Source organism: Python bivittatus, unplaced genomic scaffold, assembly GCF_059951505.1.
Source record: "Python bivittatus isolate LINGU-HERP-01145 unplaced genomic scaffold, Pbiv_v1 ctg000220_np1212, whole genome shotgun sequence".
Lineage (NCBI taxonomy): Eukaryota > Metazoa > Chordata > Lepidosauria > Squamata > Pythonidae > Python > Python bivittatus.
The window spans coordinates 38,543,286-38,559,897 of record NW_028277048.1 but is presented as its reverse complement, the minus strand read 5'-3'; the positions used below and the strand labels follow the sequence as shown (position 1 = coordinate 38,559,897).

Sequence of the window (16,612 nt, the reverse complement as noted above, 5' to 3'; positions counted from 1 at the left end):
AGGGACATTTCTCTGGGCAGCTTTTATAACAGCTCCACAAGCAACTTTCTTTCTATAATACCTGTGTATTGGGGTGGGGGTGGGGAGGTATATACCTTGCTTTGGCTTTTCCTCGCCTCCGTCCTCTTGCCTCTGCTGGTGGATCTCTTTGTGCTGTTCCTCAATCACTGCCAGCAATTTTGCCTGCTGATCTAACAGTTGCTTTTGCTGTACCTGCTGTTCCTTAATCACCTGCAAGAGGACTGCATGGTCTAGCTGCTTCTTCCCAGCTCCTAGAGGGAGGGGGAAAATGAAGCTAGAATGAATCTATCCAAGTGGCCTACTGCACATCTTCAATGAGGAAGTCAGGAAGACCCCGGTGCCTACTATGGTCTCTGCCATATTTGCCCATATATTCTGTACTTCTTTAATCTGGAAGTTACATGCTCATTCTTTCCCTTTGGCCTCAAGAAGTCTGATTTCCCAATCACCTTCTAGGAGAATAATTATTCTGGCATTACAGAATTGTCTTGCAAATCTTCTTGATCTATACCATGAAGATCAACCAGATTACATGCAAACAAGCAGAAAAGGAACAGCTGTTCCGAAGGAAAGCCAAGTAATAATCCCAGCAAACTACACATCCTGGCACAACGTTAAAGTAAAAATAGGCAAAGAGGGAGTGAGTTCCATGACATTTAAAAACAAAAGGGCCCTCATAGTCTCGTGACTGGCCTCAAAGTAAGGAAATTCAGGCACATAGAGGTTAAGAATTTGAGGGCTGTCAAGGAACTGATGGAATTTCAAGAGATTCCGACGACAGGCTTAGTCACAAGCCAGCCATAGATAATGCAAAGAGCTCATCCAGGAACGAACAATGCTTCCTTTTTACTATCACCATATAAGATACACTGCTTTGTTTCCCATCAGATTCAGACTGCAGAGATTTAGGGTTTTAAAGCTGTAATTTCTTCCATCTATACCCGCAACTAGCTTTTTAATCTTGGTTGTATCAATCCCATAGTGAGGCAGAGGAGAGAGAGACATTGTTTTTGCTTTTGTTTTACAAAAAGAAAAAAAAAACCCCAAGCAATTAAATGTATAGACATGTCTTTCAAGGAAATCGTATGAGAAAGACCAATGAGACAGGAAGAGATGGATTTTATATATTTATTCCTAAGTAATCTTTGTCAGAAGAGGGAAGGCTATAAGATGGACCTCATGATGCTCTAGGTTGCTAGAAAAAGTCCTTCCTATCTTTCTCATCCTACACCAGGCTCTACAGCTAGAATACTGGTTGCCTGCTACTCTTACTTCGAACCAAGCCCACTATCTGCTTCGTTTTGCTAAGAAAGAATGACCATATCACTCCAAAGAAAGAGTGGAGGTAGTCACTCATCTCAGCCCCGCTCTGCCATTTCTTGAGTTTGAACACTGTACTTAACCTTGTCTCATTTACAGAGCTCCCTCTGTGCTGAATAGCTGAGCAGTCAGAATGCTGATCTCACTATGACTGAAACAGTCTCCTAAAGTAGCGCTCCTGTAATTCAGCTTCTCAGAATCTGTTATTTAAGTGGGTATCTTGGAAGTAATGGCTTTGAACAGAAGGCCAAACCTGTCTGTCCCATTCTCACAATAAAAAAGAAAAGCCCATCTATAGATTGATAAGCCTTGTAGGGACTCTCACTGACAGTTGGCAATAAACTGACTGTATTGCTTGCTTTCTACAGCCTTAAGTCAGCTGAAAAGACAGTTTGTTAATGGATTGCTAAAATTAAAAGTACGTAGTCTCAAGCTTTGTATGTCAGACTAACTACCCTTTCAAATCTTAAGGACATTCACCTGTAATCCCAACTATGCAATAGCTAGTTTCTGTTACTCTGTTAAAAGGTATTCTGTGCACATGGCTTTGAAAATAGGTTCTAAAACTAATCTCTGGTTAGTGATTGGAGGAAGGGCAAGTATGATGACAAAGTGCTCAGGACGGTATACAAGTTTAACCTTTGCAGCAGTTGAGTGAGGCATATTAAGAAAGAAAATGGTAAGTTCCAAGGCAGAGTGAGGATCTGATTCAGGTACACTCCAGGGGAAGCTCAGCTTTCTAGCAACCAATAACTTATTATGCCATTCTCTTTGCCCATGCAGATAAAATGATTAGCTTTAATCTATTTTAGAGACAAAAGCTGTTTGGTTTTTAAGATGCTGAATGAGATGGGGAGAGGAGGAGACTTGTACGTAACCAGGAACAGGTATTCCCATTTTTCCAAAGTTTAGAAAGATCTGACATCTACAGAGTTGGAACAACTGTTTAGATTATCTCTTAGAAAATCATGAATTTGGGAGTGTACATTGTGTGGCATGACTTATTTTAAATGAGAGACAATGGGGAACCCCCCCCCCTTCATTGGTTCTATTCTATGGAAGCCAGCTCCTTTACCCACAGCTCCATAAAGAACTGTTGATGTTTCTCAGGAACAAAACCGCGGCACTGTCCACAGGTTTGCAGGCCCTTCTTTTGTTCAGTACTGTACCAGTTGCCATATGGGGAAAGAACTGGACTTAAAATAAACAAACCTTTATGTGAAAGCTCACATATGTTTATATAAACACACACACATACATCTATATAGGCATGAGAATCCCTACAATTTATTTTGTTATTATTGCATTATTTTTCTTTTTCTCTTTTTGTTATTCTTTTATAATTTTACTTTTTCCTATCGGTTCTATTACATAAATAAAGCAAATATTTAAAGGGAAAGTAGTAGACTTAAAAGGCGGAGTCCTGCCATCCCAAATGGTCCCACCTTTTCTCCTTGTGTAGGACTCTTCCCTATTTCACTTAGGTATCATTTAGATCAATTTTACATTCTTAGATACTGTGGTCACTGCTGTTTTATAGGAAGTTAAGTGAGAAGATATGTTAATATCCTAACTCCCTATAGCAGCTTTCCCCCAAATTGGTGTCCTCCACCTGAGTTGGGACTGCAGCTCCCAGAATTCTCACTGAGCATGATGAAAAGGAAGAATCAGCCTGGAAACCAGGAGACTGTGAATCCTGCCTTAGGCACAAAGCTAGTCCCTCTCTTACAGCCCTAGGAAGAAGAAGACAAGGGCAAACCACTTCCAAAAAACCTTGCCAAGAAAACTATATGGACTTGTCCATATGTGTGGCAGGAATCAAGACTGACTTGAAGGTACTGAAAAAAGATAAAAGGCTGGAAATTCTAGAAGTTACAATTCCAGCATATCTGGAAATCAGTTTGAAGGAAACTGCCCTGTTGCTTTTACCAAGCTTTCATCTGTCTTCTAAATGCAGCCTTTTGTCTTTATTACAGGGACATCTGCTATTTTTTTCTTTTCTCAACAGAGTTCACAACCATTTCATTCTCAGCATACATACTCAATGCATATTATGTAATGTATCCAAGGATTCTTACAACCTACTGGAGGAGTCCTGGCTGTTAGCTACACTTTAATGGGAAATGGTTATTTTAGAATACAAGTGCTCCATAGAACATCATGGGCATTATTTAGTTCAGAACTTTTCAGGCTCCACAACACAGTTCAGAAAGAACTATTGTTTCACAGAACAAGCAAACATACTTTGGTATAACCAGTTATGTATCAGTAACCCAGAGATCTCTTGCTAGCAACTTATAAACACATTAAAAGTTATCAAGACAATGGGGAGGAAATGAATGTAAAGTTAATTGCCAGTACGGGTATAGATTAGAGAAAAATGATGTTAGGTAATAATCAGCTTGTCTTAGCATTAACCCCATTGGCAAACAGTCTAGGGAAATCAGAAGGCTTCTACTGGCAAGGGGACAAAATCATTTTCATACACCTGGAGGATTTCTGTACAAAATTTATATAGGAGCATTCCAAACACAAGAGAACTGGCAAAACTATTTTTAGGAAATCCACTGCTATGATCTTCACAGTCATATATAAAACAGGAATTTGAGGACTTCTAGCAGAAACCTGCTTTGAGGTTATGTTTAAGTTGTCAGACTGGCAGGCAGTGTGTTTTGACTGAAAAAGGAAAAGTTTCTGAAACCCAACAGCTATCTTGATGCAGGTGACTTTGGAAGTGTTGGGGGGGAAAAAAGAGGAAAAAGTGAGAGGTGAGCCTGCTCTATTTTTAAATATTGCCCACTCAGATGCACCCCCAATACAATCTCATCTGTTTTGAATAATTGAGGACCCTGGTTGAGGAGGGTCTTCCTTCACTTCCTTACCAGTATTTTTAAATGGAATGCGGCTCCATTATAAGCAGATGGCTTTTACTTATATAATTTCCTCTCCACCAAAATGACAGGATTGCAGTGCCCTGGCACTTTTAGCCTCAGATTACATACTCTGAGACTACACCAAGACAAGATGACCTGGCCTTGCAGTCTAGCCTTTATCTAGTTTCTCCTTCATAGAATTATTAAGAGTTTGGCCTATGCACATACAACACCCACACCAAAGGCTGCCAGAGAAGCAGATGGTAACCTCCGTGTGTGTGTGTGTGTGTGTGTGTGTGTGCGTGCATATGTATACACATCTGCTCTGTGGAGGAAGGACAACGCTTACCCTCTAGCTTGCTGTCGGCCTTCTCTTCTGCATTACGAACCTCCCTCTGCTCAATTTGGGCTGGATCAAACTTCTCTGGAGAAAGTATGTCTCTTTTATCATCTGAAAAGAGGAAATGGACAAATATTCCTGGATGGAGCAAAGAAAGTGACAGATGTTCTGTGTCCCTGCCCCCGCCCCCTCCATTCTCTTTGCAGTTTCTATCCAACTTGATTGCTGAAGAAAAAGTCATAAAAATATTTAACAGCATTATAGCCTGCTGGCAAGAAACCACTGCTAACTGCCTAAGCCTATTAAAATGCAAGCCCTGGCCTTAGAGAGCTGTGCAATGGGACACTTATGCAATGCGGCACCTGTCAAGATCTTCTGGCTCTGCATTCCCAATGAGCAGAATGGTGTAGCACCTGATGCTGAGCAAAGACGTGAACAATTGCACAAGAGAGAGGGCAGGATCTACCACTGCCAACAATTCGGTGTCCCCCCTTTCCCAAGCAGAGACTGAAACAGCTCTTCAGCAGTACCTCCATCAAAAGAAAAAATTGTAATTTAGGTCAGGGCAAGCAGGAGCCTGGGAATTCATCACTGTAAGTTTTTACATTTCCTCTTACACGTAAATATGTTTTTTAAAGTGCAACAAAAGCAGGTCATAATTATTTTGCTTGGGATATAAAACCCACACTGTTTTATTGCAGAAGTGGGCTTCTTTCTTTCTGTAAAAGCTAAGATGTGACTATGTGGGAGAAAACATTGGCACAAGGTAGACATTGCAAATAAATGGATGGAAGCCTTGTGGCAAAGAAACAGCTGTGAACAGGGCAGGTCAACGGAGAAGGCAAAGTTAGGAATTTGTCACCTCAAAAGCCCAGCTAAGACTTTCGCAGTTCAGGCTGGTGTGGCTTTGATGCCCCTGCGGTTCTTCCAGGAGTTCTATGGCACAAGCCAATTTCTATAATAATTTATGTCAAGCATATAACTGCAAAATCTCAGAAGACCAAGTAATAGACTAAACTCTCCTGGAACCAAAAGAAGCAGAGAAAAGTACATACGTGTTTCATTCTCCTTCTCCGTGGATTTTACTTTTTCTTTGCCATGTTCAACTACTTGCAAGTTGGCACTATTCTTCCCACCCGCAGCCTTGTCTTTCTTCTCGTTCTGCTTTTCTAGCTGAACATCTCTGTAAGGAGACTGATCATCCTTGTGTGCAACCACCTCTGGCACTGGCTTTGGGTCTTTTATGGGCTGGTCTTCCAACTTTTTTTGGCCATTATCTTCATTTGCTTGTTTAGGAACAACTTTAAGCTCTTCCTTCTCCACCACAGGATAGTTCTCTACCAGGACATCCTTGTCTGCTGGTGGCCGATTCTGTTCAGGTTCCTCCCGGTCCTGACCCTCATCCACTGCTACCCCATCACGTGGTACTGGTGGCTCATGGCGATGAGCTTCTCCTACAGGCTGTGCAATGCCTATATGAAAAGAAACACAGATTATCAAGCAAGAACAGCACAGAAAGCTCCACATTTGGTGAAGTACAATTCATGCATGTTTATAATGTGGCTTCTACAATGCTATCTGACCAAATAAATAGGAACTGGAAATGACAACAAGTTGTAGATCTGCTGCTTATCTGCCTTCAATGTTTCTAGCCTCTATTACTCTGTCCAGTTCTAATTCTACAGTACCTTGATCAGGCCGGTCCAGCTGTACCTCCTCCTTTGGTTTCTCCTTCTCTTCTCTTTTAGGCATATCCATTGGAACTTTGATCTGTGGCTGTTCCACCTCTTCTTTCTCATTCACTAATTTGGGTCTGTCACGGTTATCAGCCACTTCTTGAACTGCTGGGTCTTGGTCTGAAAAGCATGGTTAGAAATGGTTAAGGAAACAGATTGTCCAGCTGGCATACAACCAAGCTCCCCATTACTCGTGTGGCTATGTCTCCTGTTGTTTTCTGTTTTTAATAAAGTGCAGCTGCCCTAGAAAAGGGGTTGTTAGTTTGACAGCATCAATTGTGCTTGGGAAAAGGCAACCTTTCCTTTTGCCCTGTGCCATCTTCCCCATCTATACACCACCATACTGGTATTTCCTCCATAAGGAGGAAGGAGAAATCTGAGTGTTAAGTGCAAACTCAAGAGGCTCTTTAGGTGTAAGAAGTGGCACTAAGACCGGACTACCATTCTAATCAAATAAACAGCCTTTCTCTCTCTCTCTGAAACACACACACAGCTCCATTTTATAGTACAAGAGAGAAGTTAGGAAAAATAATCACAGATCTCCTGTGTACACACACACACGCACAAGATTGTGCTACATTATTAGCACTAACAAAATGCTGCTGTTTGGGATGTGTGGACACTAGATGGCAGCATTGCTCTTGCTCATTTACATGCTATGCATGATAAACAGTGTTCAGGCAGTGAAGATACTAGGCATGGTCAAGGGAACTTACCTGCTGAAGTTAGCAACCCAGAGGAAACATACTAAGGGCTTGGTTTACAACAGAAGAGAAAGAGGTAGAGAGCAAAGAGGAATTCCCAAAAAGGGAGGAAACCAAGAAAGAAAGGCAGAGAGAAGAAAGGAGGTATCTGAAGGCAGTCCAGGGCCTGTTTATTCAGGCCTCTTGCTGTAGCGATTGCCAGCATTCCTCATTGCATGCAGAGAATACTGATACAGGCAGACCACACTGCTAAAAACAGAATAGTGGGAGGCAGGGTGTCATATAAGAGGGTTCAGGCTTTCCCAGTGATGCCTCCAGTTTAAAGCCTGACATTGCTCTCTGCAGGAAAGCAGCCTGCAGCAAGGAGGAAGAGTGACAGTCCCACTCCTGGGTTTTGAAATTCTGCAGGTGGATGGGGCAGATCCCTCTCATCTCCAGCTGCTTTTACTGAACAAACGGTTAAGAATACATCTAACCTCTCCCCCATCCAACTGAAAACACAGATATTCACCTTGAAAGTCATTTTAATAAATGAGAACACGAAGACTATATTTGGCATTATCAGGGGTCTACATTGTGAAAGAGCCTGAGGAGTTAGCTTTACAAAAAAAGCAGCGCAGCTCAGACTGTTCCCTCACTTCTGGCAGCTGAAGTCACGCCAAGCATTTCCTGAAGAGTTGAAGTCTGAAATAGTCATTCTCACACGTATGTGAACACCCTTCTCCGCCCTGCCCCATTTTCATTCTCAGCTCCTTGTGGGCATTAACTCTGCCTCCACCCACACACCTTCCAAGTGGGGCAGATGATCTCCAGCAGGTACACAAGGTAGCCTAAAGTGCTAGGAACAGAACATAGTGGGGAAAACACAGGGGTACTTGCCTTCAGGCAGCTGCCTGAGCATTGTCAGGGAGACCAGGTGCAAGAGAAAGCCAAGCAGCTGAAGAATTACAGCCAAGGCCCTGCTTCCAAGCCAAGCTGGTTCCATGTTTCAGAGAGCCCTTGGGAAAGGTGCTCTCCATTCAAGCTGCATCCTCCTCAGTTTTCACTCTCTCTCTCTCTGGCCCCAGTTCACACTCAGTCTAAAGAGCACATTGTTACTCTATTTTTTGGGGTCCAGCCTTCCCTAACCTGGGCTCTTGCTAGGTGTGTGGATTTCAACTTCCAGATTTCCCAACAACAGCTTTCCTGGCTAGAAAATGTTGAAATCCATACATCTGGAGAGAACGCAGGCTAGGGAAGACTGCCTTAGTCATCAGCTGCTCAGATGGGCTAGGCCAATAGGCAATGAGGAACAATTGAATGAGCGATCTCAAACTCTAGCCCACCTTTTGTTCAAAAGAACCTATCAGGGCAAGTGGGGGGAAAACACTATCTAGAATACAGAGTTACCAAGCTTTGGGTTTCTAAAACTGCTTGAAAGTGGTCAGAGGCCACAACTAAACTAGAACCTCACAGACTTGTGGAATCTGGTAAATTACAAAAGCACCAGGACAGGACACTGCATCACAGTGACTTTTGAGACTTTTCTGTACTTGCAAGCTAACAAAAACTGACTGAATTGTAAGCAACTATATTTGGACAATATGATTGTCTGACAGCCGTGATATAAAAGAGGTAATCAGTATTTTCAGAAACGCAAAATACAAGACAATGTCTGTAGTTACAACAATTGTAAAAATTTCCCCAAAGTCTTCTGCTGAAATTGGTGTAACTGGCTGTCCCTGGAGGGGTATGTTGGCGCTGTTGAAATTGCAATGGCATATAATCTAGATGAATTGTGAAACAGAAGTGCGACAATGTAGGATTAGGCCTGGTGTGGCCGGTTGCCCAGGTTATTTGGGAATCTTTCCCCTAAACCTCAGTGGCTTCTGAATGCTGGATTTGATGCTAAATATATGTTAAATCTGATTTCTCAAGGCAAGGCCACTCTTTACCTACTGCAATATTCAAGAAATGAAGAGCGCTTGTTTCACACACCCACTCACCAGGGTACCAAGCACTGCAGGTCAGATCCCTCCCACACCTTAAGCTCAAGATTCTTCAGAGAAAATGTGGACAGAATCCTGCAGAAGCCTTATGTCCTTAAACCTGGCAGCGCTTTTGTGGCAACGTGAGGATATGTTTTTTTTCTAAAATGAAATCACTGTGTTTCCATGATCCTTGCTAGACAGACTGCTGAGTTCTGTCCATACAGTTTGGATACGGGGATTTAGGAACCATGCAGAGGTGGGCACCCTACAGCCCTTGGGCTGCATGTGGCATATTTTTGCAGTTCCCAGAACTCAGCAATGTCAGCAACAAAATTATAATTTTCAACAGGGTATGTATGTCTACTTTTTTTACTATTTACAGTATAAAGCAAATGCATTAAGCCCCTGGAAATACCTATAACACCTATTTCCATAAGCCCAAACCCTAAAAAGAAAAAAAAAATCTTCAAATTTCACCTCAGCCTGCTTCAGTGAGGCAATCATCATATGCCATTATGTCAGCACCCAGCTGAAAAGGTTGCCCACTTCTGGACTTGGGGAATAAAAAGAAAAGACTACGGGATGGGAACAAATATTAATGGGCAATAAGACTGGCATTGCTAGGCATGAAGGAGCACTGGGAGACATGCATAAGACTGAAAACTTGCTCTCTGACTTGAGAAGCCCAGACTAAGAAGGCCAAACCACATATGGCACTGGGGGTGGAGGGAAGATTACATATACCAATCTTCCCCAAGTTGGTACTTTCCAAATACGTTGGGTCTATGGAGTGGTGTGCTGGTAAATGTTTAACGACTGGCTTTCCAGGTTCATTGCCACCGCCATGCTTGCCTGCTAGCCACTGAATGTGCTAGCTGTTGTGACTCAGGTCTGCTCTCAACTGGCTCGCAAAACTCCAGAAAATTTAACAATCGACTCTTGCAAGCCTGTATGAGCTGGCTCCAGCATACTGCTGGGTCTACAGTTCCCAGAAAACCAAGCTAGCATGGCCTTTATGAATGGCCATGTGAAACCCTACCTTACAAACCCTGCTTTTTAAACCATACACGCATATTTGGATGCTGCTGGGAACACTGTTTCATAACTCAGAGACACGTAGCATGCAGTTTTCAAACACAATGGCATGTGCTTTCCCCTCAATGGGCCACATAGGAAAAAAAAAATCCAGCGTGAAGCAGTTTTGAGCCATTAAAATGTATTTAAATGCCTTTAAACTTCCAAGTTTTCTTCATCTCCGCTATGTCTAAAGGAACTTACTTTAAACAAAAATAGTGGATTTGATGTAATATGTAAGCAAACAATGGGTCAAGGTTTGCAGTTGTGCCTATTTACAAGGACATTCTCTCTCCTCAAAATCCTGATTACCAATAACTCGGGGGAACAGTGCAGCTGCAAAGCCAGAGGTTTAGATACAAGCTTGCTAGCTGCATTCCACACTGGAAAAGAACATAATTGAAGCATTAATGAATTAATGCCAGAGACTCCCACCTTATCAGAGGGGAATAGAAAGCTAAAAGAAACAGGGAATGTACACTATCTTTCCTGTTTTTCACAGCAGGACTGCGGTGTAGCCAAATGACCTGGACCAGCTTTCAGGCACAGCAAGTAAGCTGCAAATTTAAAAGGGAACACATATCACATGTACTGTATGTTTTCCCTTTTAAATTCAGAGCTTAGTGGCAAACCTTGGATTAGACTTTATTTCAGCAGTGGAAGCTTCTACCAAGAATTTAACTTTATCACCCGACCTTGATCTTTTCACCTGGTCTAGAATGTTGGGCTGTCGCAAGCTTATTTTCTCCAGGTCATTTGGCTAAACAGCAGCTACGCAAGGAAAAGCAGAATAGATACAGCACACTCCTTGTTTATTTCAGCTTTCTATTCCCCTCTGATAAGGTGGAGGGTCTTGGCGTTAATTTATTAATGTTTCAGTTGTGTTCAACAGTGTGGAACGTAACTAGTAAGCTTGTATCTAAACCTCTGGCTTTGCATATATATATAACACATACACACACACACACACACACACACACGCAGCACACACACTCAGAGCAAAACAAAAGCGGGAAAAAGAGATAAAAAATCTCCACTCTGTAATAAGACAAAGTTGCCTCAAAGCCGTCATTTTCTCAGCAGGAAGCAAAATTAAGTTCATCATCGGGGCGTGAATTAATGGCCTCTCACGCTGCTTGGAAATCTATAAGGGGCTATATGTGGTTTGGAGAGAACCATTTTGCCCAGGATGTGTAATAATCGCTGAAACTGTAGAGTCGCCCTTGTGGTCCCTTTGGATAATGTTACAGTAATGTTGTGCCTCTTAATGTTTTATGAGGGGTGCTGGGCTTAACAGGAAAAAGGCGAAGAGGCTGTAAAAGCTTCTTGGCTTACAAAAACAACAGAAAAAAAGATCTCAGGGCTGAAGAGTTAGGCGGGAAGAGGTGGGGGAAGAGACGAAAAACCCCAAATGTTGGGAGGAGACCCAAGTACTGATGGCTGAATGATGGCACACACAGAGCCAACCCAAGCTAATCATACTCCTCTGACTGCATTAGGACAGGGCGAGGAAGGGACTTTTCTCACGGGTTTTTTGAAGCATCCACTTTTATTTTAATGGTCCACCAGTCAGTCCCTCTGGGCTGTAATAAAATCTCATCAGGAGTGAGCAGCCCTAAAAGCTTTTCCAATCCTCTCTCCAAGAATTTGACTAGGGGAGCAGCTATGCTCCCAGGAAGATGAGGCTTGCACTAACTGGCCCAGCTGCATTACAATAAATTCAGATGTGAAGGAGAAAAATCATTTGATTCCGTTTGGGCCTCAACAGCCACAATGGCAGCTGACTTTATTTTGAAAATATCCCATGTAAACATCTCCCTGCAAGAAAAATTATCTACTTTGTTTCCTACTCCTTGAAGCTTATCCTTGCATAACCCAAATAAAGTGCAAAGTCAAACCTGTTTGTGCTCTTCACCAACCTGGAGAATATAAATGGAACATTGAATTGAAAGGCTTTTCACAAAATGGGTAATTTAAAACACAATTAAGCAAAAGACAACACAACTTCGTTGAGCCCAGAAATTATCTTCCGTCACAAACCAAGCAACTTAGGCTGACCGGTACAACAGCGGTTTATCATTTGCACTGGAAAAGATTTTAAAGACAGGATAAGATGGGGAGTAAGGAAACTACAGGCCTGCTCTTTTCTCACAATGGATCCCAGACAAAGCAAATCTACAGCTTATGTGCTAGAGATGAAGGCGCTTATCCCACAATAACAACTGGCATCACCTCTTCTCTGACATTTAACAAGGCTCTGGTTTCTATGAAAGGACAGAAACATATTAAGAAGCTTTTCCTCTTTTCAAATTTTGAGGAACGAAAAAGCGGGGGTACACAATTGTCAATTGACAATACAGATATGGTTGTTTTTAACTAGTAGAGGGGAAGAACAATTACAAAAAGAACATCATTTTCAGTGCTTGTTTCGAATTAGGTGTCTATTGAGAAAAGGGAAGCCTGTTTAAAGCTCTAGAGATGGCTGAAGAAAACACTAATGAAGTTTATTTTTTGCTCTTGTGTCCACGTGCATGCATGTGTGTATGCGATCTATTGCCACTCTCCATCTGGTAGTAATTTTTGAAGTTAACATGGTTGGTGAATTGAAGACATACATTACTTCAGCTTTCCCCAAGCTGGTGGCTTCCAAATGTGGTGGACTTCTACTGTCATTATCTCCCAACACATGGGGAGTGCCATAAATAGCTCAATATATTTGTATAAATATTCAATTTAATTTAAGTATTAGAGAAGGAAGCAGTTATTTTTATATATTTTTGTTAAAATTTTACATAGATAAAAGCTAGTCAATAGAGAACTAAAAAAGATACAAACAAAAAAGAAAAAAGAGAGAAAGAGAGAAAAGAGAAAGACATATAAAAAGTGACTTCCCCTCCCTCCAAACAAGTATAAACATTTATAGTAATTTAAGACCTTCTCTATTATTACAAAAAAATCTTCCCATTTGTCATCCCTTAATAATAGCCAAATTATAAAAAATTCATCAATCAATCTTACACAGCAAAAGCAGTAAGAGTACCAGTAATAATAACCCATATATTTTAACCTTAAACAAATAAATCCATTATGCATTTTAAGTATAATTTTCTCTAATAAGTAAAACATAAAATATTTATCCCCACAGGCATAAAAATACCAGCAATGGTAACATATATATCTTAGACTAAATCAAATAGGTCCCTTTTACCTTTAGACCTATACCTTTCTCTAAAAATAGAACAAAGAAAGTTTATCCCCATATGAAAAAAATCTTTAAATCCTCCTCATACAATCCTGGTCATAATAAAAGATTCCAATAGTAACAACCCAGAATCACAACTTATACAATTTAACCCTGATCAAATAAGTCCACTTTGAGCTCCTTTTTCTTCTTCTTAAGAGGCTTGATCTTCAGTCGCTTCTTCAAATAAAGTCCCACATAATAATCTCTTTTCATTTTCTCCCTGTCTGTTTTCATGCTTCCCTTCTGTGGATCCAATATAAGATGGCTCTCAAAGTCCCTCTTCTGATTTATAATCTGAATATCCCCTTTAATTGTTAAAACATCATATAGCATAACTTGTAGGTCCCATGCAGCTTCTTTCTCCATGACACTTTTATAGTCAAACATTTTTAAGTCCCTTTTCAAATCCACAACATCTACTCCCGTGTTTTCCATATCTCTTTTATAGTCTGACAGTTTTTTAAAGTCCATTTTAAGATCCCTATTCAAATCATCCTCAGCCTCTGTTTTATCCAAAAGAATCTTTTCTTCTTCTATAACCTCTGTTAACTTCACTTTAGGAGTATCAAAAAGTTTTAAAAATAAGTCCTGAATACATTGTTCCCAAACTGACTTAAATTCTTCCATAGTAAGATAATGTTCCTCCATTATGTTAGTAAGTATCTTCTCTTTTAATTGCTCTCTGGTTCCCTCTAGTTAACCTTCAGGGCTCAGTCTTATCTTTTGTTTCTTCTCAGAGTCAAAACTTCCCCACATTAAGGTTTCTTAGAGTTAATTCCAGAATCTTCAGCTGTATTTTTATAAAATTTAAAACAGTCTATAAAAGCTATACTTTCAAATCCATCTGGTCCCTTAACTGTCCACAATCAAGATTCTAAACTCCCCTTTGCTGTTTCAAAAATTAAAGTTTTTTTTTTCCTTTTAAATCTTTAAACTTAAATCTTTTTTCTTCAAGGATAGAAGGAAATTCTCCCAGTATGCAGCAATTTGCCTTTCAGAAGTTTCCAAATAAACTGTTAATAGGGAGTTTCCTTTGCCAATTAAAAGAGGAAGCGTATGCTAGTGTTCTTTTGAAGGCTCCAAGCTGTGGCTTGGGCTTGATGTTTCCCAAGACTCCCAGAATGCTCAACCTCTCTTCACAGGGAGCCTCTGTAAGGAGTATTTGTGGGTAATCCAATCATCTCCTTTGTCCGGAGATGTTTCTGAAGAGCCATATCCTTTGTCAGCTCCTCTTAACAGCGGTGGCCGTCAGCTCTGCAAAAACAGAACCATCTTCAATCTGCCATTACTTCCCCAGGAGCCAAAATGAGAAGGAAGCAGTTATTAATGAACTCTGCATATTTCTGTGCAATCTTGGTTCTAAAAAATATACCAGATAAGCTTTTGATATTTAGGACCGGATCCATTGCAATGTGATATGTCCTTAGTGGAATCAGTATTACAAAAAAAAGAACAAGATTAAAGTTCACCTGAAATATTAGTGGAGACAATCTTTTAAGACTTTAAGGGTAAAGGTATCACTTGTATGTTATCATTCTTAAGGTAAATGCAAAAACACAAACTCTGCTTATGCTCCAGACCAGACTACAATTCCTAGAAATCCCAGCAAGCAGATGGCCACAGAATTCTAGGATAGATAACCTGACATATCTGGATGGCATCAAGTTGGGAAACATTGATCTAAATCAATATTATATACCCTGTTTCATTACTCTTTCCATGCTTCTGAAAACTATGAAAGAGAAAAATCCAACAATTTAAAGAGAATGGATTATTTTAAGGTAGCAGAATATTTTCTTGTGGGAATGCACAAATATGAGACTGTTGACATTTAGTAAAGAAACAAAGTAAAATTTCAGCAGCCTCCACAATGCCAAATGGTAATCACCTGTGCTGTTAGGCAATAAATACAGTTGCAGCTAAGGACATGAAGATAATAGCATAATTATTTGGAGAGAGAAGGAATTAATTCATCTGATGTTACTGCAGGCTTCTGAATTAATATACCACACAGTATCTAAAAAACATGGGTCTTGACATGATCACCAACACAAATCTCTTGCCACTGACAAGAGAAATCCATAAGAACTCAGAAAATCCATAGGTACTACATCATCTGTTACCTCTACTTCCAAATGGGAACAGGTTTAGGCAGAAGACCACTGCTCAGCTTCTGGAATGAGGCAGTCATGTGGCATGCATTTTAAAGAGAAAAAAATGTTCATAGTTCTTCCCTAATGTGTGCAGAAAAGTCATCATATAGGATGTTTAGTTGACCCATATCCTTGATTCTGTGTGGGTACATAGTCTGGGCCCAAATCCAAGAACAGACTACGGGAAAAGGGGGCAGTAGATAAGGTTTGCCCAATAAGAAGCAGGGAACCCACTTCCCCTGAGAACATCTGTAAACGGTAACTATTAACACTTTTACAAGGTTACTGAATGGCATCAGGGAAACTAGTTCACTGTTTTCTCCTGACATGCAGACTGTAAAACTGAACAAAAAATGACAGCAGGGCAATAGCTTCTTTTTCTGTGTCATAGGAGCTATTAAAAGATTGTTCTCCCAAAGCACCAGGGAGTGCTCCAACAAGCCAAGCTGTTCCAGCAGCTATTAGAAGCTAAGGGAGGAATGGGGGTAATCCATGTTTCACATGGAGCTTCAGTTTCTTCTCTGAATAGCCAACAAGCTGGGGGCGGGGGGTGGGAGGGAGAGGAGGAGGAGAGGGCAGAGCGAGACAGGAATGACAAAGCAAGTACATCCAACATGTCTGTTACAGGTGCAACCTCTGAAGCTCACACGGCCTCCCTACATTTTTCTCTAAATCCCTTGTCCGTAACAGAGATGTCAGAACTGTGAGCTTTTGCACATGATGACTGTAAGTGGAACAGACTGGCAGTGCACACCAGACACCAAGATGCAGCCACATCTCATCAGAGGCAAAAATGGTAAATCTGAATGGATAGATTTAAAAAATGACAACAGTGAAACACAATGGCCAACTTGTTTTCTAAGCCATTTCTGGAATAGCTGGGAAAAAGGTAGAGAGACAGTGAACCAGACCTTTGATATGGAAAACCACTAAGGGATAGAGCAGAGAGAGGGCTCTAAGCAACGATTTTAAAGCAAAGAGCTGCAAAATATTAAAAAACCTTAATCCACCCAGGGAGACCCTCTGGGGGAGGGGATGGTATCTTTCAAAAGCAAAAAAGAAATTGCTTAATTAGATTTTTTTAAAAAATGGATAATTGCCTTCATGTGCTTTCAAAGGCAGCTTAGCAACCTCTTAACATCCGCATGCCCTGTAATAGCAGACTTTCTCTGGAAGG

General features: G+C 40.9%; 1 protein-coding gene across 2 annotated transcripts in view; it reads right to left on the bottom strand.

Moving 5' to 3' along the window:
- SLC38A10 (solute carrier family 38 member 10) overlaps positions 1-16,612 on the bottom strand; it is an 81,751-nt gene that overhangs the window by 2,964 nt on the left and 62,175 nt on the right. Inside the window, exons 12-15 of one of the 2 annotated variants that reach the window (XM_007419855.4) lie at positions 6,243-6,410; positions 5,610-6,026; positions 4,564-4,665; positions 96-272 (exon numbers count right to left, since the gene is read on the bottom strand). In XM_007419855.4, the coding sequence (XP_007419917.1) occupies positions 96-272; positions 4,564-4,665; positions 5,610-6,026; positions 6,243-6,410 (864 nt within the window). The remainder of the gene's footprint in view (positions 1-95; positions 273-4,563; positions 4,666-5,609; positions 6,027-6,242; positions 6,411-16,612) is intronic. The other variant, XM_025165846.2, reaches the window with a different exon arrangement.